We start from the raw sequence: 25,000 nt of genomic DNA, 5'->3' as shown, positions 1-25,000 counted from the left end.
TAAGAGCTATAAAAACACACGCGCACACACACACACACACACACACACACACACACACACACACACACACACACACACACACACACACACACACACACACACACACACACACACACACACACACACACACTTTCAGACTACCGTCTAGGCTGTACAGCTGATCTGGATTGTGGATTGGCTAGATGCTGGCTATCCATCCACGTTGCAGTATCAATGCAATTTCAACCGAATGTAGTTTGAATACATTTTTAGAAATAGGTCAATGATCGTGTGGTACGTCACTAAGAGGAAGCTTAGGAACAACCCTGAAGTGAAGTGGGTTGTGGAGGACATTGTTCAAGGTCTTGGGAAAGTTTAAGAAAATAAAAAAACAAAAGGAGCAGATGTGTGGTTGGATATTAGATAAGGAAGATGCTCTCACACACTCTCTAATGTGTGCATGTACACACACACACACACACACACACACACACACACACACACACAGTGCAGTCGTCATGCTTAATCCCTCCTAACACTCCAGGTCGAAAATATGGACATGTAGACACCAGCTGCTGTCTGCTCACCAGGATCAACATTGCAAATACTCTCAGACACACACACACACACACACACACACGTTATAATCATGTTATTGCTTCCTATAGTAGGCAGAGCTCAAGGGTATGGTATGCTGTAGCTTGGTACAGTATAGGGGGGTGGGGGTGGAGGTAAATTATAAAGGTCTACTTCATTAAGTGTGTGGGTGTGTGTGTGTGTGTGTGCGCGTGTGTATGTGTGGTTGTGTGCGTGTTAATACTCACGCACAATACCCGGAATGTAGATAAATCCAAATAGCCCCCTTGGCCACATGTGTGACATCTTATTCAAAGTGTCCAGGAAGTGTTTATGTGTGTGCATATACAACCCTGTGTGAGTGTTTGTATGTGAGTTTGTTTATATGTGTATGTGAATGTGTGTGTGAGTGTGTGTATGTGAGTTTGTTTATATGTGTGTATGTATGTATATGTGTGTATGTATGTGTGTATGTATGTATGTATGTATGTGTGTGTGTGTGTGTGTGTGTGTGTGTGTGTGTGTGTGTGTGTGTGTGTGTGTGTGTGTGTGTGTGTGTGTGTGTGTGTGTGTGTGTATCTATGAGTCCTACCTGATAGTAGTGCTTGATGTGACGGATAACCACATTGAGATTCTGTATCCTGAGGTTGATGTCGTTGTTGACATGTTTGTGCACACGCTGGTTTGTTGGACTGGGGTCTCTGAAAACGTACAAAAGCAAAATTGTGTCAAGATTAAATTCCTTACAGAAAGACATGAACAAAGCAACCATACACAAGCCAACATTTTAGGTCAAGTAAACAATACACATTCACAGCCTTTCCCTAATAAACAATGACTCACATCAACAAACATGGGCCTTGGTGAGCGAGTGTGTTTGTGTGTGTCGGTTAGTCCTGTAGGGGGCTGAGTCCCAAATAGGCGTTAGGTCCTTCATTTGCATATGTTTTGTGGCACCACATGCAAAGGCTTTCAGTTGGCACAGAATTTCTTTGACTGTTTGTGTTTATTCTCCTGTCTCAGTCTGTGTGTTTGTTTGTATGTGTGTGTGTGGGAGTGCACAACTATGGGAATAGGGGCTTTGCCCCCCACACACACACACACACACACACTCTACTCAAGTGGTGCTAGCTCTTCTGTGCCTTTTCCAAACTTTTCTCTTCTCTCTCTCTCTCTCTCTCTCTCTCTCTCTCTCTCTCTCTCTCTCTCTCTCTAATTCAAGAAAACTTTATTGACAAAGTTTTTAGTAACGTACATACACAAATCAAAGGACAAAATATGTTGAGCAGAATTGGAAAATGAAGTATGACGATAAGATACTATACTCTCTCTCCCTGGTGCCTGCTGGCCCCATGGGGAAGGCCTGCTTGCTCTCCCACAGAGAGTATGGGATGGCTTAGGGAGTGTTTGTCTAAAGATTCACTAGACCGATCAGAGCAGCCTCTCTCTCAACCCACCCCAACCCAGAGAGTATGGAAATGTGCTGCATCACATGAGCAGGATATCTGATGTTCATCTCAACACACAGATCTCCTCACCAGGACACTTAGCATAGCATAGAGCAGGGTATCAACACAATTGTGTATTCACAAAAAGATGCTGGCAAACACAGAAATACATTCAGATAACATAGATGGGGTTGATTGGACTAAGAGGGTGAGGAAAAAAAGGATCTGGATTGAGTGAGTATTAGGATGGGAAGTGACCTGTCCTGTATAAAAGACATGACATGCCACACACACACACACACACACACACACACACACACTGCCATTGTTTCAGCTGGAATCTTCTCTTTTGTTTTCTCTCCCCAGACCTCTAATAACGTTCCCTTCACTGGTCAGACACACACACACACACACACACACACACACACACACACTTTAGGTTGTCATTAAAGCAGGGTGGTGGGGGCCGTGGGGGGAAAGTGGGCTAAAGGACAGAACAGGGGGAGGAGGGGTGGAGAGAGAAAGGGGCCGCTACAGTTAGCACAGCTGGGGGGAGCACAAAAGAGACAGACGCAGGCAGGGGGAGGAGGAGGAGGAGAGAGAGAGAAAGAGAGAGAAGAGAGAGAGAGAGAGAGAGAGAGAGAGAGAGCAGATTGAAGTATTGAGAGAGAGAGCAGATTGAAGTATTGAGAGAGAGCAGATAGATAGATAGATAAAGATACTTTATTCATCCCGAGGGAAATTTTAAGATTGAAGTATTGAGAGAGAGAGAGAGAGAGAGAGAGAAAGAGAGCAGATTGAAGTATTGAGAGAGAGAGGAGATTGAAGCAGATTGATAGATAAAGAGAGAGAGAGCAGATTGAAGTATTGAGAGAGAGCAGATAGATAGATAGATAAAGATACTTTATTCAGAGAGAGAGAGGGAAATTTTAAGATTGAAGTAGAGAGAGAGAGAGAGAGAAAGAAAGAAAGAACGGAGAAAGAAAGAAAGAAAGAAAGAAAGAAAGAAAGAAAGAAAGAGAGAGAGAGAGAGAGAGAGAGAGAGTGTAAAAGACTGAATGAAAATAAAACTGAGAGAGAGAGGCAGAAGATAACTGCATTCACACTGCCAAGCATCTGAACAGTGTGGCTGAACTCCCTAATCGTCTCTGGGCTCTCTCTCTCTCTATCTAGCGAGGCTGTGTGGTGCTTTGGGAGAGACCAGGCGAGGCGAGGGTGTAATCTGAGGCTTTTGTTCCCCTCGGCGAGTTTGTGAGAGGCAGGAGGAGAACAGGAGTAGGGTGACAGCAGGCCCTCAGCTGGCACCACTGAGCAACCCAACTGATGGAAACAAGATGGCCGACACCTCTAATGTTTACAGCACCGAGCTGTCAACACACATGACCTTTTGGAAGAGACAGGCAAAAAAGGCAAAATACTGCAAGGTTTGTGGGTAGACTGGCCTGACAGACGCTTTAACCCCTCCTTCTCTCACTCACTCTCTCGAGGTTAAAGAAAGTTTCTTTTTTTCCTCCAAGTTGAGTGAAACTTGCCCGATGAGGCCTCCAGTCGGAGAGGCTTGGTCTAAGGGGAGGGATGAGCATGGCTGCTGCTGCTGCTGCCCTTGGTCAATGGAGCACATTGAGGCAGTACGGGGGTCCCCCACACTGCCTTTGAGAGAAGCACACTGTTTCACACAGCGCTCACAATGATATTTAACATCCATGAAGTGAAAGGCTCCACAGTCTGAGGGGTTTACACGCCCCCACACAGACAGACACTCAAGAAATAAACATATGCAAGCCAGGAGATTGATCCACACAAAGAGAGACGTAAAGGAACGCAGATAGACACTGACGTATAGACTATTCAAACTCACAGCAGAAATGTACCCATCACATATCTCTTTCTTACACACACACCCACACACAAAACAGAAACAAAACTCCATAACTTAAATCAAAGTGCCATCCCCTTACACACAGAGAGAGAGAGAGAGAGAGAGAGAGAGAGACGCAGATGCAATCCCACTCATAACACAGGCTGCAAGTATGTCTACTGAGGCATGGCCATCAGATTCTATCAAAAGGTGCTTGTATGAGGGAGAAGACAGGAAGTGGTTTCACTTACGGAGAAAGATTGAGCACATGCAACAGCTGCTTGATAAGCCCCCGTAACACTAACACACACACACACACTCATCCATGTTCACTTACATGTGGGTCATGATCTTATGCAGGAAGACTCCATCTACTAGGTCCATGAACATAGATAGTTTATCATCTGTCCCGGATCCTAGTGGTCCAAAGGTCTTGACCTGCAGAACACCAAGGGTGAAAAAGGAAGAAGTTATAAACAGTTTCTTTCCGAATCACAAGTTCCCATATCAGTATTCAGTTTGCAAGCCTACACTGATTTATAGTTTATAGTGGCAAAAACAGGGGCTTCCTTGAGTTCAAGTGATAAATGTGTAAGTGTGAGCATGTTACAGATACCAAGAGTGCTTTTTTGATTTCCTGTGTCTGAAATCTCTAAACGTTTCTGTGGTTAGTTTATGCTCAGAAGGACTCAAAAGAAGTATTTTGGTCCTTCTAAGCTCTCTATAAAAGGGCTTTGCTCTACACAAAGGGGCTACCATCTACGTTGAAGGCAAACAGGATGTTGTGGAGCATTTAGATGAAAACATCTTCACATTCTTTTGACATAACTGAACTAGCTGACAAGCAGTAACTCCAGGAAACAGTGACAAACAGTTTAACTGAGTGTATGAGGTAGTGTGTTTCAGTGTGAGGCGCCAGCCAAATAATAGATGGAGTAAAGAAAGTCATCCTTCTGCTGCATTTGCAGAATGAAATGACAGGTTGTATCAAGGCTAAACTTAACAGCCCTTTGATGTCAAGTAGTACCTAATATCTGCTCAGAAAATTAACTGACTTTATAGACTGACAGTGACAAACACTGATGATAGACAACAAACAGAGTTTATTTTGGTTTCTAATAAACAAGCTAAAAACTGAGGGAGGTGGGGTAGGGGGGCTGAGACTCCAGAGTCAGCTCTCAGCAGCTTTGAGTTATTGACACGAAAGGGGGGAAAGTCTGACAGAAACAAACAGTGGGACCTATAGGCCTGCTGTAGCTGCCCCAGAGGCAGACGCACAGGCCAGATTGGGTCCAGAGATGACCCTCAGCATGAGTGTGCGTCCGGGTATGTTAGGGGACGACAGGAGGCAAAGCGAGCAGTGCCAAACACAAAGGCCGGGGGAAGATAAGGAACTAGTGATAGGTCGGTCAGACAAACAGGACATGGGGGTCAGGGTGAGGGGGCCATGGGAAGTTCCGCAGGTTCCTCTGGATCGCAGCTCCTCTCAACACTCTGGCCTGGCGCTGCCCAACTACAGTGCAGCAATGATGGGCAGAGGCAAACTACTCACACAGACACTCCATCTCATCACCCTCTTACTACTTAATACTTACTCTTTGATTTTCAAAATGAATGGCCTTTAACGTTTCTGTAATTCCAATTAGTTCAATTTGCATTGAAAGGAGATTTTACACTGGCCTAAATGGAATTGTATGCATGTTTAGTGTGTACCCGTGTTTTGTGCATGGGTAATGGCCCATGTATCCATGTACAAACCAGGTGTGAAGAGGTATTATCAACTCTTACTGAGCTCACCATATAGATATTGCAGAAGGGGTGAGTTGAACCAAAGAATCACCTGAGCTGCCTCTGAAACGCCAGGTTGGTATACGAAATGGGTGGAGAAGGGGATAAAGAGCATTTCATGTCATATGAAGAGGCTTTCCAAAGTTGACAGTTTGATGTAGGCCTATTGGTCCGCTTATGTTGCCCTATCCCTACTGCTGTAAACTAAGAATGTGCTATATCCAGCCATTGAATATGGGCTGCGATAATGTTAGCCTAGAGAACTTTGACATATAAATTAAGTTGACAGTGTAGACTATATTTACGCCTATATCATTGAACTTCAAAGGCGTATCCGCATAACATAACGGAATCTGTTTTGGCGACTTTTGTTACATTTACCATAAATTAGAACAGTGCAGATTATTTAGGCTTGGGTGTAGAAAGCAACGGTTGTTCTTACAGCGCTGAGTAATATGATCTAACGTCAACTAGCAGGAAACGCGTTAGATTGGGAGAAAAAAATCTGCAGGTGTGTTCCTGAATCAACTTAATAAGTCTTAATAACGAAGTATCACTTCAAAACTGGTCTCTATGGTGGGTACAGATTGTCTGTTAAAACTAGAGAGCTCGGTGCATTGTCTTACCCAGACCACCAACGGGGTGTCCATGAAGTTTGCCATCAGTTCTGACACCGTAATATCCATTTCATCGACTTCAAAGAAATTGCTCCCAAAAAAGAAATCCAAAAATCACGTTTAAATCCGCCAGATTTGCGATTGGAGCATTCCTTAAGCGATGAGAGGCAAAACCCGCATGCCCACCACCCCGGGCAGAACAATGCCGTGAGGCATCGGAGTCCAGCCACACGGTCTGTGCGAGTGAGACGATCAACTAGATCTCCCCTTCGGATCAATGAAATATGTCCACAAATGTGATTTCCGTCCTTTCCCTTTTTGTATTGTCTTCCAGGAACACACGCGTTTCTGTTCAAAGTTCAAAATAAACTTTTCCTCCAACTTCTGGTCAGTAGGCATAAGTAAATAAGAACAAAGTAGCGTGTAATTTGGAGCCCTGGCCAAGTAAGTAAACATTCAAAGTAATCTTCGGCAACAGTTTGTTAAACAATGCAAACGAAAGGCCCACTCATTCCATGGTATAAAAAGTTACAAACGTTGCCGCGAAGGGTGAAACTTCAGACTTGCTTTTCAGTTGCCATTGCCTGCCTTACGTTATTTGTCCTGGAGCATCCAACCTGTAACCGAATGAATAACATGATTCAATGACATCTCAGACAACCAATCAGATCTGCACAGGGGCAAGGATCAACCAATGTATGACTCTAGGGAACTGGGTAAATTTAACATGACGTCAGCGGCGGACAACCTGCTATTTGCGCCAATCTAGCTCAGTAGCGCGCTCCTCTGGTAATGTGGATTATTTAGCAAGCAGTCCTGTGATAATATACTTTATTATGCTGCTCTTGTAAGCATTAACATGAGATCATTCTTCAGTGTGTACAAAAAAATACATGTCAAAAACAACAAAATCCACAATGCCATATGCTGAATTTTAGTGAGTAGAGAAGTAAGCCAGGGAATCACCTTCCATCCAGTCAATCAATAATGAGGGGAAACATGTTAAAATAAATGTAGCCGTAACACTTTTATTTGTCTTCACTGGAAAGCATTTTACTTTCAAATACATTCATCCATGTCTGATTATGTTGCTGATCAGATCATAAATGGCCTCAGCAACAAAAAGGAATGACCAAAGACTTTGCTGGTACTTGGTGTCCTCATAAGGGTTTGCATTTTGTTTATTGCTGATAAATGACCACAGAAATGAAGAGGATTGACTGAATAGTTTGTTGGTATTTGTCAGTGCCCACATCAATGGCTTGTGGTTTGTGGTTTGTCTGATTACTGATTGGGTCATGAAACTGCCACAGCAATGAGGGAAATGACCAAATAATTTGCTGGTACTTGTTGGTGGTAGCTGCTTGCTGGTTGGATTCCCATTTTGTTTGCTGCTGATTGGATCATAAACAGCCACAGCGACAAAGAGGAATGACTGAAGAGTTGGTATTGTTCAGTATCCACATAAAGGGCTTATGGTTTGTCAGGTTACGTTGCTGATCGGATCATAAACGGCCACAGCAATGAATGAGGAATAACCAAAGAATTTGTCAGTATTTGTTGACAGCGAACCCATCATGAGTGTGGAGGTGGTTGGGTCTGGGACGCCAGATACCACTGTTGAGCCTTCTGAAGGTGTCGTGGGCCTAATTCAATAAAACACCCATGAAGGAAGGGGCCTGCTTAATAACCTATAGTGAAATGTTTTTGAAGGTTGTTCTGTTGGTGATGTTTTTTGCCCACAAAGGTTGATTTGTTAGTTATTTTGTTTTTGACAGTAAATACCGGAAGGCTTGTTTGTTGATTGGGCGCTGTGAGATCTCTTCTGTGTATATTTAAAATCCACAATATAATAATTGATTGTACAGGCAATGAATATAAAAATGAATTTACTCTAGCGGGATTATTTTGGACTCTTGCCATTCCATTCCAATATAACTACACAGACTCAGCACAACCACTGCACTTGTTCCTTGCATGACCTTTAAGGTTACTGCTTGAGACACATATGTGGACCTTTCAATGTAGCCATCCAGGACACAGTCACTGAAAAAGGCAAGTGGTGCTCACTATGGAATTTCAACCACATTCAGAAGCCACTAAAAGGGAGAGGCTGTTCTTAGAAAGTGCTGTGTGATGTACTCGGGCCACAGACAGCAGACAGGCACAGTTGCTCTTTCGGAGGACTGTGAGAAGAATGTACGACTGGTATGCGTGGTATGTGCCAATGGCATTCTGGGTTCAAAGGGTGCAGTTTGAGTTCAGAGGGGATGCAAATTAATTACATATAACATGGAGAAGAAAGGCAGAATGGACAAAAAGGAAGACAAGAAATCAAAGAATCAAACCAAGTTACTTACTGAGGAAAGTTCATGGTCACTAATTTGTTTGGTGGGCAAAGTGCAAAGTCTGTCGGCAGGCAAAGTTCTCATGCATTAAATACAGCTATTGTGTGGCATATGGTAGCATTGAGCTGACTCATCAATGTTTGCGCTTTAGTGTCCTGTCCATGGTAAAAATAGATAGCAAATAGATTTTGTCTAGTTAGATTAGCTTTAGTTAGACCCAACACTTTTCACTTCGCCTATCTATCAAATTAAGGCCTAATGTGTTAAAACTGACCTGATTGCTCCACTGCAGCTACCGGTGACTTGGAAATAATAGTAGGCTGTGCCCTCCAATTCCACAGCATTCCTGTGTTGGAATTGTAACCTGCTTTTTCATAACCTGTCTCTACTACAAAATGATGCTTAAGATTCTGAAACTGTCCTTACTGTATAAATATGATTCAAGAAAGAAGAAACTTCCAAGTACAGTCCTTTCACTAATTTATTTCCTAATGCATTTGTGAACCTGAATGGGTGATTTTCTGGAAATTTAATTTCAGTAACTGCACTGACAAATTGACCCTTTCCTTTGTTCCCATAACACCAAACAGATCGTTTCCTGGTTGGCATGGCAATGGCACTGGCAACCAGCAGGATGCCCCACCGTGAGTGACCACCAGTGAAGGCTTCTCCATGTGCACTTGAGAGAACACTCATTGGGACAGCAGAGAGACACAGGAAGAGAAAGATTCCGGTTTGATTTGGCATGTCTGGTGAACTATACAGTAGTCATGGCAAAGAATGTCTATTTGAATCCCAGTTTCACAGACAGGGGAGTGTGTGTGTGTTTTGTGTGTGTGTGTGTGTGTGTGTGTGAGAGAGAGAGAGAGAGAGAGATAGAGAGAGAGAGAGAGAGAGAGAGAGAGATGCATCTTGAAGGAAGATTAAACCGTATGGTCTTTTGTGTTGCCAGTAAGAATGATATGCACAGTGACTTATTCTCACTGCAATTCACACACCGAACTTGTGGCAATTTGTATGTTATTTCTAAACTTATATGCTTATTCCAATTCAATCAAAACTACATGGAAACAACTCTACAACAAATAATTAAAGACAAATTATTTATTTTCTAGACTGTCTACATGACATGTATTACATGGCATGGAATGTAGGCTATAATAGCTTTCAATTAGTGTTTAGTGCGCAACCTCCAGGGGGCATCAAAATACTTGTTATTGGCAAGCCTGGTTGCGTCTCATGGAGCAATTCGTTAATGACCTTTCCTGAACGATAACTTTTAAACAAAATATAAAATGTCCGTTGTGCTTCAGATTGATCTTAACATTCCAAAATAGAAACCGACCGTGGGCTTATTATTCCAGCAACGTCTTCTGGTAGCGTCATGGGCCTGGTTCCCACCACAAGATGGCGCTTTGTATCACCACATCCACAGGTAAGACTGCGCAGGTTGCCACTATCCCATGACCCATAAACACAATAATGAAACAGCGTGTCCTTTTATGCTTATAAGCACACATTTTACCAAACAATCCGCAGTTTGGACAAGGCCCATCCCAATTTTTGAATAGGCTATCTGAATTCCAACCTACTGCACGACTGATAATGTTGCGGTGCATTATGGTCTACATAGTCTATACGCTCATGTATAACACTGCTTTGTATTGTCAGTACGTGTTAATGAAACTACAATGTCACAGTGACACTGTAATTGGCAGAACGCAACCCTTCAGACCCAACTGATAGTCAACGGGGATAGCTAGATTTTTTTTCTTGAGTTTCAGCGTGCTAACTTCTGGTGGAGATTTCAGCTGGCATTCAAATAGCCTCTTACTTCCCTTTTTTCTTTTACTGTATCTTGTAGCCTGCTGTAGCGTTTAGTCTGTTCCGCAAAAGGGTATTTTACGCAGAGCACGGAGCGCACAGGCAACTTCACAAAGGAAGTGTCACTTCAAAGCAGTTTAGCCCAGTGAGTTTATATGAGACAGCCAAGACTGAAGAGGAGAGCTTGTAGCGCTTCTTATGTTAGCCAAGCGCCACAGCACCTGTTGCATTCAGCGGAAAATATAACCTACAAGTAGCCTACCGATGTGCAATCTACAGTCTTTACTTTCTCCGACAAGGGTATGGAAATAGCCTAAGGGACTTTGAATGGAAACATTCATTCGGATTTTATACAAATCATGGCATTGTGACATTTTCACTTCTACACAAGGACTAATGAGTAGGTGTGCATCTTTCGTTGTTGTTGCTATTCACCTGAAGAAATATGAAGTTTAACGGCTACCTAAAGTTAAGAATTGGAGAGGCGGTGGATTTAAAACCCACCAGCACGGCGCGCCGACACACAGTCATGTTCAATAAGACGAACCCGAGTCTTGACCCCTACATAGTGGTCAAGGTTGATGAGTTCAAAGTTGGGCAGACGCACACAAAGCTGAAGACCAACATGCCCACCTACAACGAAGAATTCGGTCTGAACGTGAACAGCGGTAAACAGATCGAACTGGCCGTGTTTCACGACACGCCCATTGGATATGATGACTTCGTGGCCAACTGTTCGATCCAGTTCGAGGACTTGATGAAGACCACGAGCACCGAGGAAACCTTCGAGGGATGGGTTAGTCATCCTACTGTCCTGTGTCTGTGTGTGTGTTAGAGAGAGAGATAGAGAGGGAAAGGAGAGAGAGAGATGCGTCTTCAAAGAGATGCTGACCCCTGGGAATTCCATAAATTATTTAATGTTTCTAGTATTATGTTTCTAGTATTTCTAGTTTAGTGACTTATGCCTCTTTGACTCATTAGTTAATACACTATCAGGTATGCTGTCTCACTCACATTATAGTGACTGTAATGTATAGACTGGTCTCTAATCACTGACTGCATAATGTCTGCATTGACTAATAACTAATTCAGCAAGTATGATGATTGCTCAGCCATAATCTCTATGACAGATATGTAGAATGCTATGAATAGCAGTGGTTACTTATTACTTATTAAATATTTGTCCTTCAGTCTAGAAAGAACTCGCACACTATTGTTGCCGATGCAATTTTTAATTCAGTCAGTGAAAAGTGCAAAGTGCTCCCAAAGTGCACAAAGTTTTCCATCATCAGTGCAACGCACCCATACTTTGCCCCATACTTTGAAATATTACCATTCACCCAATGCATTTCAGACTAATGTGTTGACCCTAGTGTAGGATCAATACAGTTATCAGTGACAGAGTGATGAATGTCGCACATCATGTTTACAGTTCCCTCTCACTTCCTCTGTGTTGTTGAAGAACATGTTAAGGAGAGCTGTTATCGCACCATGACCATCAAACCTCCTGCAGGGGACTCAAAATCTTTCCCTGACAAGTGCAGATCCAAAAACACATCCCCACTTCATACCTACTTTTGCTATTTACTGGGGTTTAATTATTAGCTATTTAGTTTGCATTCTTGCCCTGCCTCTCCCCCGCAACACCACCCAACCACCTGTAATTTGATAGAGTCGTAACCCTGCAATGCTCTCTCTGGTTCATAAGTCCCATTGTAGTCTAGTCAGTCTAGGTGTGTCACAGACCATCAGCTTGAAGGCGTTTTGTCTGTGCCAGACCTGTTTGAAGGCTTTCACTTCAGCTCTCAGAGTCCCCACTGACTTCCTATGACCTCTGTCGATGTGTTTGCATTTAGACCATAACTGGAAATAATCTTGTAGTACTCAAAGGAATCTAATTTCACAGAATGTTCTCTTGAGTTGTTTATGTAACTGTAGAAACTTGGGGCAGACTCTAACTTCGGTAACCAGCAGCCCAGATATCATTAGACTTGAATCTCTCAGCTGCCAATTTGTCTGGCAGTGTTAGGAGTTAGTAATAGGACTGTTACAAAAAGTATGACGTCAAAGTGCATTTGAGTTGCTAAATTTATTTTAAAGTGCACACCCGTAGTTAGTAGCCTGTATGGTGTGTGTGTGTGTGTCTCTGTGTGTGTTCTTTTGTTCTCTGTGTGTGTGTGTGTGTGTGTGTGTGTGTGTGTGTGTGTATGTATGTGTGTGTGTGTGTGTCTGTGTGTGTGTGTGTGTGTGTTTACTCTGCATGCTCAGCCCTAGTGAGAGAGCTAAGGGTTAGAAACCACAGCCACCCACCCACTCTCGCAGGCTCAAAGCGCAGACATTTTGCCTTTCGTTGTCTTACTGAAGGCCGCCACTGAGCCGGCCTCGCCTGCACGCTGAGCTGAGATCACCACTCTCAGACTGCTCTCTTTGTGTGCACGCTGAGGGGAGCAGACTGAAGCCAGCGAAGTGGAAAAGTTTGGGTTGAGCAGTACGGTAGCAGGTCACTCGAGGACTTGGGGAGGTACAGTGCACAGGAGGGCTGGTAGGGTAGTGGAGCAAGATCATCACCTCATGTTTATGTTTATAGTTCCTAGATGCTTTTGTCCAAAGCAACTTCCAATGGCATCAACAAACATTACATTAACATTAAAATGAACAGTTGGAAGTAAAGTCATATAGCCTAAATTAAAAAGTACTAATGTTAGTAATAGACTAAATACAATGTAACAAAATGATAACAATAGCAAAAAGCATGTCCAAACCTTATATTACCTCCTCCTCCCCACACACACACACATAACATACACCATACACACACACAATATACCTTTTTAATTACTACTTTTTAATTTATTATTTAAAGTTTAGCTGGCTCTTGAGCACAATAATTTCATTTCTTATCATTCCTTTTATGAGTACATGACAATAAACTACTTCAACTTGAACTAGTCACTGGTTAGATACAAGGTAAATGAGTCTTTAAATGCATTTCAGAATTATCGCTAGAAAGAAGACTGCTAGAAAGATGTGGTAAATCATTCCACCGAGAGGAGAGGAGCTGGATGGCCTTTTTAGTGGGGGGTTATATGGAGGTACACGTGTGTACCACGAGAGAAAAGGCACAAGACACACACACGCAAAGTTTCATGCGGGTCATCATTGCCCTTGAACATTTTTAGCCGGTTGATAATTGGACTAATTTAACATGATTTTTTCTTTTTAACTTTATTTTCTTTTTTAGTTTTTATTATTTGTTTATTTGTTTGTTGTCTGCCTTGTTTGTCTTGGTGTCACAGGTACGCTGGCGACTATGCATCTCCGTCCGCCATCTTTTCTCTTATGTGTCAATGTCTTGTATGTGGAGCGCTTTGGGTGGCACTCTGCATGTTAAATGCGCCATACAAATAAAACTAACTTGACTTGACTTGACTTGACACCCTGACTCACAAACATGGACACACACAGGCACACACACACACACACACACACACACACACACACACACACACACACACACAAATTGGTCATTAGACATCAGACATGAGCAAACAAGGTCGAGAGTGAAAGGCTATATCTGATAACAGTCAGTTAATCAGATAGCAAAACCATATGTGTATTACAATAGATAGGGTTTCTACTGATGTTCAGATAGCAGGCTCTTGCTGTAGGATGACCTGTGAAGCAAGAATTCCTACTCCAATTAGACTGTTAAGACCCACGTCTTGACATGTGAATTGAGTAGAGGTCCACCTAAAGCTGATTTCATTTTAGGTGTGTGTGTGTGTGTATGGTTTGTGGGATGGGATGTGGGGTAAAGGCGATATTTGTGCTCTTTTCACATATCAGACACAAGCCCACACTTGTTTGATCGCTGCTTTCCCACCGAATCTACCTCACTGCAGGCACACACACACCCACACACAGATACACTCAGACACACTTGCAAAAACTTTCACCACCCCCCTCCCACTTACACACTCTCTCTCTCTCTCTCTCTCTCACACACACACACACACGGGGTTAACATGGCACCTTTAACACCTTCAATTAATTAATCTGTTTTGGACTTTGAACATATTTTTCAAATCCATTTGAGAATTTATCTGTGGAGAATATATCTCACATTTTGCATGCAAAGGCATAATGCTATCTGTCCAACATGTTATCAGATTTCCGTTTTCTGATAAGATTAGACATTTTTCTGATAACTTTAAATGCATGGCCCAGTACAGTGCAAAACAGGGTCAGCTGTTCGTCTGTTTCTTAACATTAGGTTTGACATTGGTACTTGTATAGTCAACACCCTCAGTGTCTCCGAGTCTGACATGGTGTTAAAGTTGTGAGGAAAAACCAGCCCTACCAGCTTCAGTCTCACTCTTCACTCTCCCTCTTGGCATGGCTGATATCATAAACACAAACAGACAGGCTCTCGGGCCGGCCCCCGTCGGGTTCTCCCTGGGCTTACGCTGCATGTGAGACACGCAGACAGAAATCCGGCATACGCATACCTCACCTGCCGAGAAGCTCCATTTTTGTCCATCTTTTCTCACTGGCATGACATAACAAGCATAAACATGGACACACAAAGGGAGAGTGAAAGTGAGAGAGAGAGAGAGAGAGAGAGAAAGAGAGAGGTAACCCAAGCAACAATGTGCTTACATACACTTGTTCTATGCTACACTCCTTTCTTGTGCTTCTCACCACACCTGAAATGCTGAAATGTCTCACTACATTATCTTCTTTGTCTGAAAATGTGATAAACATTGACTGTGTGTGTGTGTGTGTGTGTGTGTGTGTGTGTGTGTGTGTGTGTGTGTGCTTGTCTCTTGTGTTTGTCAGGTTGACCTGGAGCCTGAGGGAAAGGTGTACATTCAGATTACACTCACAGGCTCCTTCACTGATGGTAAGTATCTCTACACACACACACCCACACATACACTCACACACACTCACTCACACATTCAGGCCTGAGGCTTATTTGCTGTGTTTGCTTGAATGGTTTCGGTTTTGCTAGCTTGACTGAAAATGGGGAAGGTGAATGTATTAGTAACCCTTCTCGAAGTCCATCAGTTTAAAACATCAGGGATGAGCCCACACTTGCAGAGTTGTTAAAGTCGTACTCCAGCAGTTTCTCTCTTCTCGAATCTCTTCTCTTTTCAGTATACAAGTTGGTTTCCCTGAAAAAACAATCTTGAATGTTCTAAATCTAACTCTATACCTTCTTACTCATTTTGGGAATTTGGATCTATCTGTGCTAGTCCCCTCTGCTGGCTGCTGCAGCTTGACATGTTAGCTAGCTTGTTTGCGTCTGCTTGGCTGCTTCTTCGCCATTATATATCTCTGCCATTATACACACGTTTGCAACAATCGCCAGCGTTTCGTTAGCCTGCCTCTGTGCTGTGGATGCAGGATGTAAACTGATCCTGCTTCGGTCGGCGGGTACGATACACTGAACTTGCAAGCGGGATATTCTTCCTACAGGCAGTAGGGGCAGGCGAGAGAGTCGTCATTCACCCTGTAATGAGTCATTTAACCATATACCGACTTACGAAGATTAACACTTAAGAGTAATTAACACAAAAACGTTGCCTGGTGTCCCTTTAAAATATTTTAGGGGATGCATTCTGAGTTTTTATAGTTCCTATCCCCTGAAATCATGCCAAACCTCCAAATGTATCCTTAATATGGAACCTGTTTCCATTGGTCTATAATCTCTGACCAGGTCATCTCAGATCCTATCTCAACGAAGTCTTTAAAAAGCTAAGGGTCTGAGCAGTAGAGAGAGCAGTAGAAAGGAAAGTTTGTAGGGTTTTTTCTGTAGCTTGATCGGAGAGGTTTTGCTTGGCCCCCCTGATCCTGAATCCATACATGCCTCTGGGTCATCAAGCCATCAAGCGTAAAACAACTTGTAGGGGGAAGCTGACATTGGGAGATCACAGGAGAAGCAACAGGGATGCTTGATCACACCATCCTGGGGTGCGTTTCTAGAAAGGGTCATTGGCTAGCCTCAGTTGCAATCTTTTTAGTTAGAACCATCGTTCTTGGATTTGGTGTTTCTAGACAGGGTAGGTCCAATGATCCATTGCAAGCATTGGCGGAAAGTTTGATGGTTGGACCGACAGGTCAACGTTTTAATTGCATTAGTTTGACTAGATTGACCCTCTATATTCATACCTGAATACCCTCCAACTCAGTATTTAAGTTATCATAACGTTTTACATTTTGCATTAATTCATCTTGAGTACAGGGGTGAAATGACAGAGATTCCCTCACGGGATCAAAAAAGTATATATAAAAAAATAGATTGCAATGGTGGTTAGACTGCACGCCTGTGCACACAACTGCATCCACAACATCCACTCATTCACACCTGTGCATAAGCAGAGGCTGAAATTAAGAAAATATTGGGACACGACAGAAACATTTTCTTCCATTCATTATAAGTGGGTTGTGTATTCTCAATCACTGCTATATATGATGTCACTCTATAGATGCTCTAGTACATGTACAGGACTGATTTTTCACCATCAACTTATAGCCGACGTCATTAACAGTGGAGAGTGTTTTGAATGAAGGAACTTGCTACTTTCGACCAAACAATGCTTGCTAGACGTAGGTGTTACAAGGTCATTGTTTGAGCAAAAGTTGCATCGTACTGTGGTGGTTTAGCAATGACACATCCCTAGGCCTGTAGGCTTAAGATCAGCCATTAAGTGCTTCTGTGTGTTTATAGAGTTGCAGTTAATCTACAACACAGCTCTGAAATTCTGATTTACTATGTTGAGCTTTGTGGACACAAGGTCTGGGAAGCTATTGTTGATTACACCAGGAAGGAGTACAGCTGCTGACATGGGTGTGGGCCCAATTGCTATGTCAGTGGTAATAATAATAACAGTGGTAATAACACCTTTGTAGTTCAGAAAGGGTAATTCCTCAGCACTTCTGCGGACATCTGGTGCATCTACGGGAAGGGACAGTCTCGTACTAGTAAACGAAGATCGCCAGAGCAACAACTTAGTCTGGTTCAGTAAACACAACCATCATCATGGAAAAGACTGCAGACTTGATAGTTGTCCAGAAGGCACTTATTGAAACCCTCCACAAAAAGGGTAAGCCACAGAAGGTGGGCAGGGGGTTCACGGAGTGCTGTATGAAAGCATATTCATGGAAAGTTGACGGGAATGGAAAAGTGTGGTAGGAAATGGTGTGCAAGCAACAAGGATGGCCGCAGCCTTGAGAGAACTGTCAAGCAAAGTAGATTAAAAAACTTGGGGGAACCTCACAAGGAGTGGACTGAGGCTGGAGTCTGCATCAAGAGCCACCATGCACAGACGTGTCCAGGACATGGTCTACAAGTGGCATATTCCTAGTATCAAGCCACTCCTGAATCAGAGACCAGGTTAGAGCGTCTTACCTGGGCTAAGAAGAGACAGAACTGGACTGTTGCTCAGTGGTCCAAACTCCTCTTTTCACATAAAAACAGAATTTGCATTTATTTGGATATCAGCATCTAATCAGTGTTCCAAGAGTCTGGAGGAAGAGTGGAGAGGCACAGAATCCAGTTTGATGTTTCCACAGTCAGTGATGATTTGTGGTGCCATGTCATTTGCTGGTGTTGGTCCACTGTGTTTTATCAAGTCCAGGGTTAATGCAGCCTTCTACCAGGAGATTTTAATGCACTTCATGCTTCCATCTGCTGACAAGCTTTATGGAGATCATTTTTGGTATTCATGAGTTGTAAGCCATAATCATCAAGATTACAACAAAAAATGGCTTGACATATTTCACTTTATATCTAATGAATCTAGAATATGTGAAAGACCCACTCTTTGAACTAAATTAGGGGGTAAAAATGAACTTTTCCCACGATATTCGATAGAACATTTTTGAGACCCACCGGTTATTAGTATTGTGTGTTCTCTTTTGGCGGGCAGTTCTTTTTCTGTGCTTCCTCTTTTATGTGAGCATGTGTACTACTAGTACTACATATTAAGCTTTACCAGGCTTAATAAGGGTTTAACCTGGACACACACACACACACACACACACACACACACACATACACACACACACACACACACACACACACAGACACATGCTTATTATGAGGTTGAAACAAGATTAACAATAAGGAGCTCATCTCTGACCAGACAAGGATGCAGTATGTTTCCTCACGGTGTCTTGGATAAGGTATATAATCATTCCTATTTGAATTGTTTTTGTTAAAAACATGTTTAGAGTAGAATAAAGAATATATACTTTAGAATACATGATAGAATCTAATCTACACCCACTGATGGTCGGAACTCATGCAGTAAAGGGGGCCGGTGGTGATCTGTGTACACACACACACACACCCACACACACACACACACACACTCACACACAAACACTTCCTTTCATGCATGTGGTTAGTGTTTCTCGGCAGCAAACAGCAGCTAATAATACAGTTGTGTCAGAGGACAGTGTGTAGTCATGTGCAAATAAGACCCCTCACACACACACACACACACACACACACACACACACACACACACACACACACACACACACACACACACACACACACACACACACACACACACACACACACACATACATATACAGTACACACTCACATACACACACACACGTACACAGATACACAGACATACTGGTAACACTTTACTTGACGGGTGAGTTCATAACACATTCATAGCAGCTGTCATAAACTGCACATAAAGCATTCATGACTGTTTCATGAGACATGACTCAACATTCATACCAAACCTTTCATGAATGTGGAAGACAGAACAACGACAACTTGTCAAAATAAAAGTCTAACAATCGCAAAGCAGCATTGCCGTTTTTGTCCCAAACCTCATACCTGATCATGTCACATCTGAGTCAATGGGCTACTCCAGTGCCAAAAAGACATAACATGGTCAAGCAAATCATTTTTGTTTCATAAAAATCTATTTGTTTGGTAACACTTTACTTGACGGGTGAGCATTCATGACTGTTTCATGAGACATGACTTAACATTCATACCAAACCTTTAATGAATGTGGAAGACAGAACAACGACAACTTGTCAAAATAAAAGTCCAACATCGTATTTGTGTAACCTGGATACCATTAATTTAATCTCTCCAGACTTTGTAAATATTTCATGAATATCTTATGAAGTCTACATCGAATGTCACTTTACTATACAAGTTGTGAAGTATTCGTCATCACTGAGTTTAACACTGGGAGGTAAACTAGCCTACATTCAGCTGACCTGTATTTGTGTAACCTGGAACGGTTCGACATTCCCAGTAGCAAAAGAGGAGAAATCATCTGCAAAGGTTACATCATAAAACAAATAAATTTTTATGAAGCAAAAATTATTTGCTTGACTATATTCTGTCTTTTTGGCACTGGGGTATGCTTTATGTGCACTGGAGTATGCTTTATGTGCAGTTTATGACAGCTGCTATGAATGTGTTATGAACTCACCCGTCAAGTAAAGTGTTACCGACATACTAAATAGAGCATAGTATAATATAGTACAGTAAGTAAGTATAGTCAAAATTGGATTGTGTTGCATTTTGGTTTCATAGAAAACTGTGTGTGTGTTTGTGTGTGTGTGTGAGTGTGTGTGTGTGTGTTTGCTTGCTTTGCATTTCTCAGTATGTGTGAATTTGTCAAGTGACGAGTAAATGTTTTTAGGCCATAATTGGAATTGAACTCTATTTTTTCAGAAGTTCACTTGAATTATTGTCTGTGGGTTGTTTTCGTGTGGTCGACTGTAGAGAAGAGGAGCAGGTTATGTTTTGTAGCTAACTTTATTTTATATGAATGTCCTTAGTTGCCTTTGACACTTGTCTTACACAAGAATGTTGCTGACCATCATGTGTATATTCTCTCTCTGTGTGTGTGTGTGTGTGTGTGTAGAGGAGGCAACAGGACTACCACGAGTCCGTAAGGAGTTCACGCGACAGCGGCAGGGGGCTGTACGGAGACGCATCCACCAGGTCAATGGGCACAAGTTCATGTCCACCTTCCTCAAGCAGCCAACCTTTTGTTTCCACTGCAGAGAATTCATTTGGTATGAGACACACACACACACACACACACACACACACACACACACACACACACACACACACATACACACACACACATTCATACACACAGGCATACAGATACACTCACTCATACACAAGCACTATACCTATAGTTGTTTTGACACTTTCAGCCAAATGTACACCTTACGAAGTGTTTTAGCATTTTGCTAATATTTTGCTGATCTCTTTTTTAGGGGTGTCTTTGGAAAGCAGGGTTACCAGTGTCAAGGTGAGTGTGTGCAGGGATGGGCAAAAATACATCAAAATGTATTTTAAAATAATACCGAATAAAATATTGAATACCCTAATTTTAAGTGTTTCAAAAATAAACTACAAAATACAGTAGTCATGCATTGTATCAAACTAAAATATTGTATTTTTGTATTTTGATAAATACTAGTAATATATTTTGATAAATACTAAAGGAAGCATGAAATAACTTTGCAAACCTTCTATATCTGTCTATTTTAACTATTCCTTCATCAGTACACTGACTCTTGATTAAGTGGACAGTGTTTGAGAGCAACAGCTTTTCTCTGCCTATGAGACATGGCATAAACTTACAAACAGTCAACTATGCTGACCTGCCTGTTACATCTCAGCCTAAAAACTGAATCAGAGATTCTCAAAAAGTCACAACTGAATATGTCAAGTGGAGACGAGTCCCTGACATTGTCAATGCCTGCCCAGGTTGTTTGATATTGTGGTGTGTAACACTGGTGACCACACCAGGAAGGGTCATGACCCTTTCAGTTGGTTTTTAACTAACTGGGTACCCTGGAAGCGCTAAATGGTGTTATATTGACACCAAGGGGGATAAATATGATTGTTTTCACTGTGTTAAGGTGCTTTAGGTGAAACATGGGGCAACTTTTTTTGAGCAATATTACAGGGCAACCACATAGCCGGTTCAATGTGTTCCGATTGGATGATGAAAGTTATCAAGAAACTGTTGACTAAAAGTTTTCAAGAAACTTGAGGTTGGTGTGAGAGGGAGTGTATTGTATGTATGAGCAACCTACACCATTGCACTGCATCATCTTCCTGATCACAAGCTTAAACTACAAACATACACACCTTGTAATGTGTCGGAGCTGTGATGCAACCATCATGCTTCATTGGTCAGTTTGTAAATAGACGATTTTAGCTAATTCATTTTAGCCACTGAATTTCCCGGCTCTCATCTAAAGGTGATGTTGTGTGACAATTTCACCGTTTCAGTGCTTTGACGGTTGTATTTGGGTATCTGTGATGGTTACTGGTTACTGAAAACACAGAAGTAACAGAAACCCAGTTGTTTGTTTACGAGCTGCCATGGTCTGGAACCGTGATTTATTGAGACATGAATGGTCCATGCAGAGCTTTTCCCTACATGACGTCTTATAGCGAAGCTTGTTGAATAATAAAAAAAAATAATCAATCTGGAACGTGTCACCACTCATGATTAAAGAAAGAAACTGCTAATGTTTGCTAAATGTAAAGGAACAACACACACGAGGTCTGAGGTCTGCTCTGAACAGGGATCTTCAGACAGGGTTGAAGACAGTATTGTGGTGCTTCTTCCTTTTTGGTATTTTGACCAAAGTATCACACAGATGTTTTATTAAGGCCCCAAGAAACTATTTAAAATTATGTAGTGCAGTGATGGTCAGATGGTCTAGTTTTTCATGATAGATTTGTATCATGGAAGTGTTCATGCTTTAGTAATATAAATGTCACATTTGTCCAAGTGAGCCTTATTTATATGTAATTGTGCATCTCTTTTTGATTATGGGCAGTGGTGAAGTGGTTAGCTGTAGTGGGTACAGTATACTGTGATCAACCCCAAATGTTAATACGTATCCTTGCCTGTTTTAAGTGTGTATACTGAGATAGTGATGCTTCTTAAGTGGGTTTACTGCGTAGTCCCGTGTATCACATAGACTACACCACTGATTGTGGGATGTTTTGTCCTCTATAAGTGCATGCTTTATTGAGCTACCCCGACAAGAGCCTGAGTGTGTGCTTGTGTGTTTCAGTGTGCAGCTGCGTCGTGCACAAGAGGTGTCATCAGCTGGTGGTGATTGTGTGTCCACGCATGAAGAAGCCAGCTAAGGAACCGGTACCCTGACACCTACGCATGCATATTGCACACACACACACACACACACACACACATACATACACACATACGTGAACTTTTTTTACATTGCATATTTACTGAAACGTAGCAGTTCCTTTTTTTTGTCAAGCAGAGTAAAAGTGCAACTGTTGGTATGTGGATGTAAAATATATGTTTGGTTAGTCCAGTGAATCAGTGGCACACACACACACACACACACACACACACACACAAACACACACACACACACACGCCCACTCACTCTCTCACACACACACAGAGAGAGAGAGAGAGAGAGAGAGGGAGGGAGCAAGAGAAATGGATGTTATATCCACACACAACAGCCTCTTACATGGAAGATGCTTACACATACTGACCTCTGGTGTTTAAATTGTGAATTGCATAGTATGGAGGTTAAGGCCATGACATGCTCCCACCTCTGTGCTCAGCGCACATGGCATGTGACGAGAATTGTGCCATCAACGTTCAAGGGGGGTTAGCCCAATTGGGACCATGCGCAAATGTGCATACCACTTCCTTTAGTCTTGGACATACTTGGAACAACTTAGCTGGAGAGCTGCAATAGAATGACAGTGTATACTCATTATGTTCAAATGTCTGTTAATGCAGAGAAACATTCCCAAAGGCTCCTGTTAACCAGAATCATGACATAGGCCGCACAGCATTGCAGAGGTATCCCCTTCTCAATGCTCTCAGAAGATGATAGGGCCGGTAGGATAGGAATGGTTGTCGGGTTTGAGGATGCAGATATTAAACAGCAGGATGTAGTGTAGGGCTGGTAGGAGTAATGCATGCTAGGCTAGCACAAACTTAATCATCTGATCTCCCATAATTTAGCCCTATGTTTCAAGAGAGAGATCGCCGGAATTCCCTTTTAACACCAGTAATGTGGCAAGCATGCTCTCAGTCAGACCACACCTACAACAATCAAGCAATCAGGATGCTGAACACTCTACCCACTCTCCCATCACTGACAGCCCCCCACCCACCAGCCAGCCAGGAACCTAGGAAACTAGGATCCTGTCTCACCCTAACCCCCCCCCCCCAACACCGCCCCTGTGGAACTGCACTGTGACTGCGCAGCCTAACGTGTTGCTGCTTCACATCAAGCCTGATATACTTGAAATTACTGCATACTGCATATCAATGTAAATATACAGGTCACACAAGCACAAGTTTAAACTTCATGTAACTGTTAAGACGATATAAATATACAACACAACTACCTCTATTTTTTTTATATATATGTCCTATATTTCTATTTTGATACATACATGTTCTATATTTCAGTCTTGCACTTTAATTTAATGTTTATTGTCTATGGCTATGTCTATAGTATGTCTATGTCTGTATTTAAAGCATGTCTATGTCTGCATGGGAAAGTAAGAAACGAAATTTCAATTCTTTGTATGACCAGTGCATGTAAAGAAATTGACAATAAAAGCCGACTTGACTTGACTTGACAAGTGATAAAAGTAGCTTCTCTTTAATGTATCTGTTTATGTGGTAATATGTGGTAAAGTAATGTGTGATGATAACACAATCACGAGCGCATGGTTCTAACCTGTGACACTGCCCTATCATATTCTGTTTCCACAGACCACCAACCAGGGTTTCAGTATTAACGTTCCCCACAAGTTCAGTGTCCATAACTACAAGGTCCCCACCTTCTGCGACCACTGCGGCTCTCTACTCTGGGGCCTCGTCCGGCAAGGACTTCACTGCAAAAGTGAGTCTCTCCATCCCTCCTCTCCTCGTTTGGATGCCTGTCCATCCCTCACGGGATGTCTGTCCTACTCAGTCCTCCACCTCCATTGGTGTCTTGTTATGGTTGTTTACACCTTTCTGATCGTCTGCATGTGGACCAATCAGATAATCCGTCTAGCTGCTTACATGCAAGCTACGGTGTCTGTCTGGCCCGAGCAGAGGTTGCGTTACACTTTTTCGTTGTCTGTCAAAATGACGGACAGAGTCATGGTCCATTGTGACCCCTGTTAAAATGAACGATGGATTTCTGATTTTTCTGTCATTATTAAATTACTTGTCCATCTGTGTGGACACAGACATTTATCTGTATCTCCTGTCTGTGGGTTAATCTGTTTAAATGTGGCTGTCCGAGTATGTGTTGTGTAGGTGGATGTTATACTTGTCTTGTGAGGTTCCCCTTCACTGCACTGTATATAAAAAAATTAATTTAGTTTAAAGTTGTTGTTGTTGTTGTTGTTGTTGTTGTTGTTGTCTTGTGTAGTATGTAAGATGAACGTGCACATCCGCTGTAAGGGCAACGTGGCACCCAGCTGTGGGGTCAACAGCGTGGAGCTGGCCAACAAGCTGGCCGAGATGGGGCTGC

General features: G+C 42.4%; 2 protein-coding genes across 4 annotated transcripts in view; one reads left to right on the top strand and one right to left on the bottom strand.

Annotated features, from left to right (window-relative positions):
- The window catches only part of ccdc88c (coiled-coil domain containing 88C), a 56,597-nt gene extending 49,723 nt beyond the window's left edge, over window positions 1-6,874 (bottom strand). For both annotated transcript variants that reach the window (XM_048228463.1, XM_048228464.1), the window contains exons 1-3: window positions 6,276-6,874; window positions 4,199-4,299; window positions 1,148-1,256 (exon numbers count right to left, since the gene is read on the bottom strand). In XM_048228463.1, coding sequence (XP_048084420.1) covers window positions 1,148-1,256; window positions 4,199-4,299; window positions 6,276-6,335 — 270 coding nt within the window. In that variant the 5' untranslated portion in view covers window positions 6,336-6,874. The remainder of the gene's footprint in view (window positions 1-1,147; window positions 1,257-4,198; window positions 4,300-6,275) is intronic.
- A 3,515-nt stretch (window positions 6,875-10,389) lies between these two features.
- prkcha (protein kinase C, eta, a) overlaps window positions 10,390-25,000 on the top strand; it is a 29,378-nt gene continuing 14,767 nt past the window's right edge. For both annotated transcript variants that reach the window (XM_048228471.1, XM_048228470.1), the window contains exons 1-7: window positions 10,390-11,234; window positions 15,278-15,341; window positions 20,356-20,509; window positions 20,723-20,757; window positions 22,547-22,629; window positions 24,250-24,379; window positions 24,899-25,000. The exon at window positions 24,899-25,000 is cut by the window's right edge and continues 32 nt beyond it. In XM_048228471.1, the coding sequence (XP_048084428.1) occupies window positions 10,884-11,234; window positions 15,278-15,341; window positions 20,356-20,509; window positions 20,723-20,757; window positions 22,547-22,629; window positions 24,250-24,379; window positions 24,899-25,000 (919 nt within the window). In that variant the 5' untranslated portion in view covers window positions 10,390-10,883. The remainder of the gene's footprint in view (window positions 11,235-15,277; window positions 15,342-20,355; window positions 20,510-20,722; window positions 20,758-22,546; window positions 22,630-24,249; window positions 24,380-24,898) is intronic.

The sequence above is a fragment of the Alosa alosa genome, chromosome 19 (genome assembly GCF_017589495.1).
Source record: "Alosa alosa isolate M-15738 ecotype Scorff River chromosome 19, AALO_Geno_1.1, whole genome shotgun sequence".
NCBI lineage: Eukaryota > Metazoa > Chordata > Actinopteri > Clupeiformes > Clupeidae > Alosa > Alosa alosa.
Note: the sequence above shows the minus strand (reverse complement) of the source record. Positions and strands in the feature narration are given on the sequence as shown.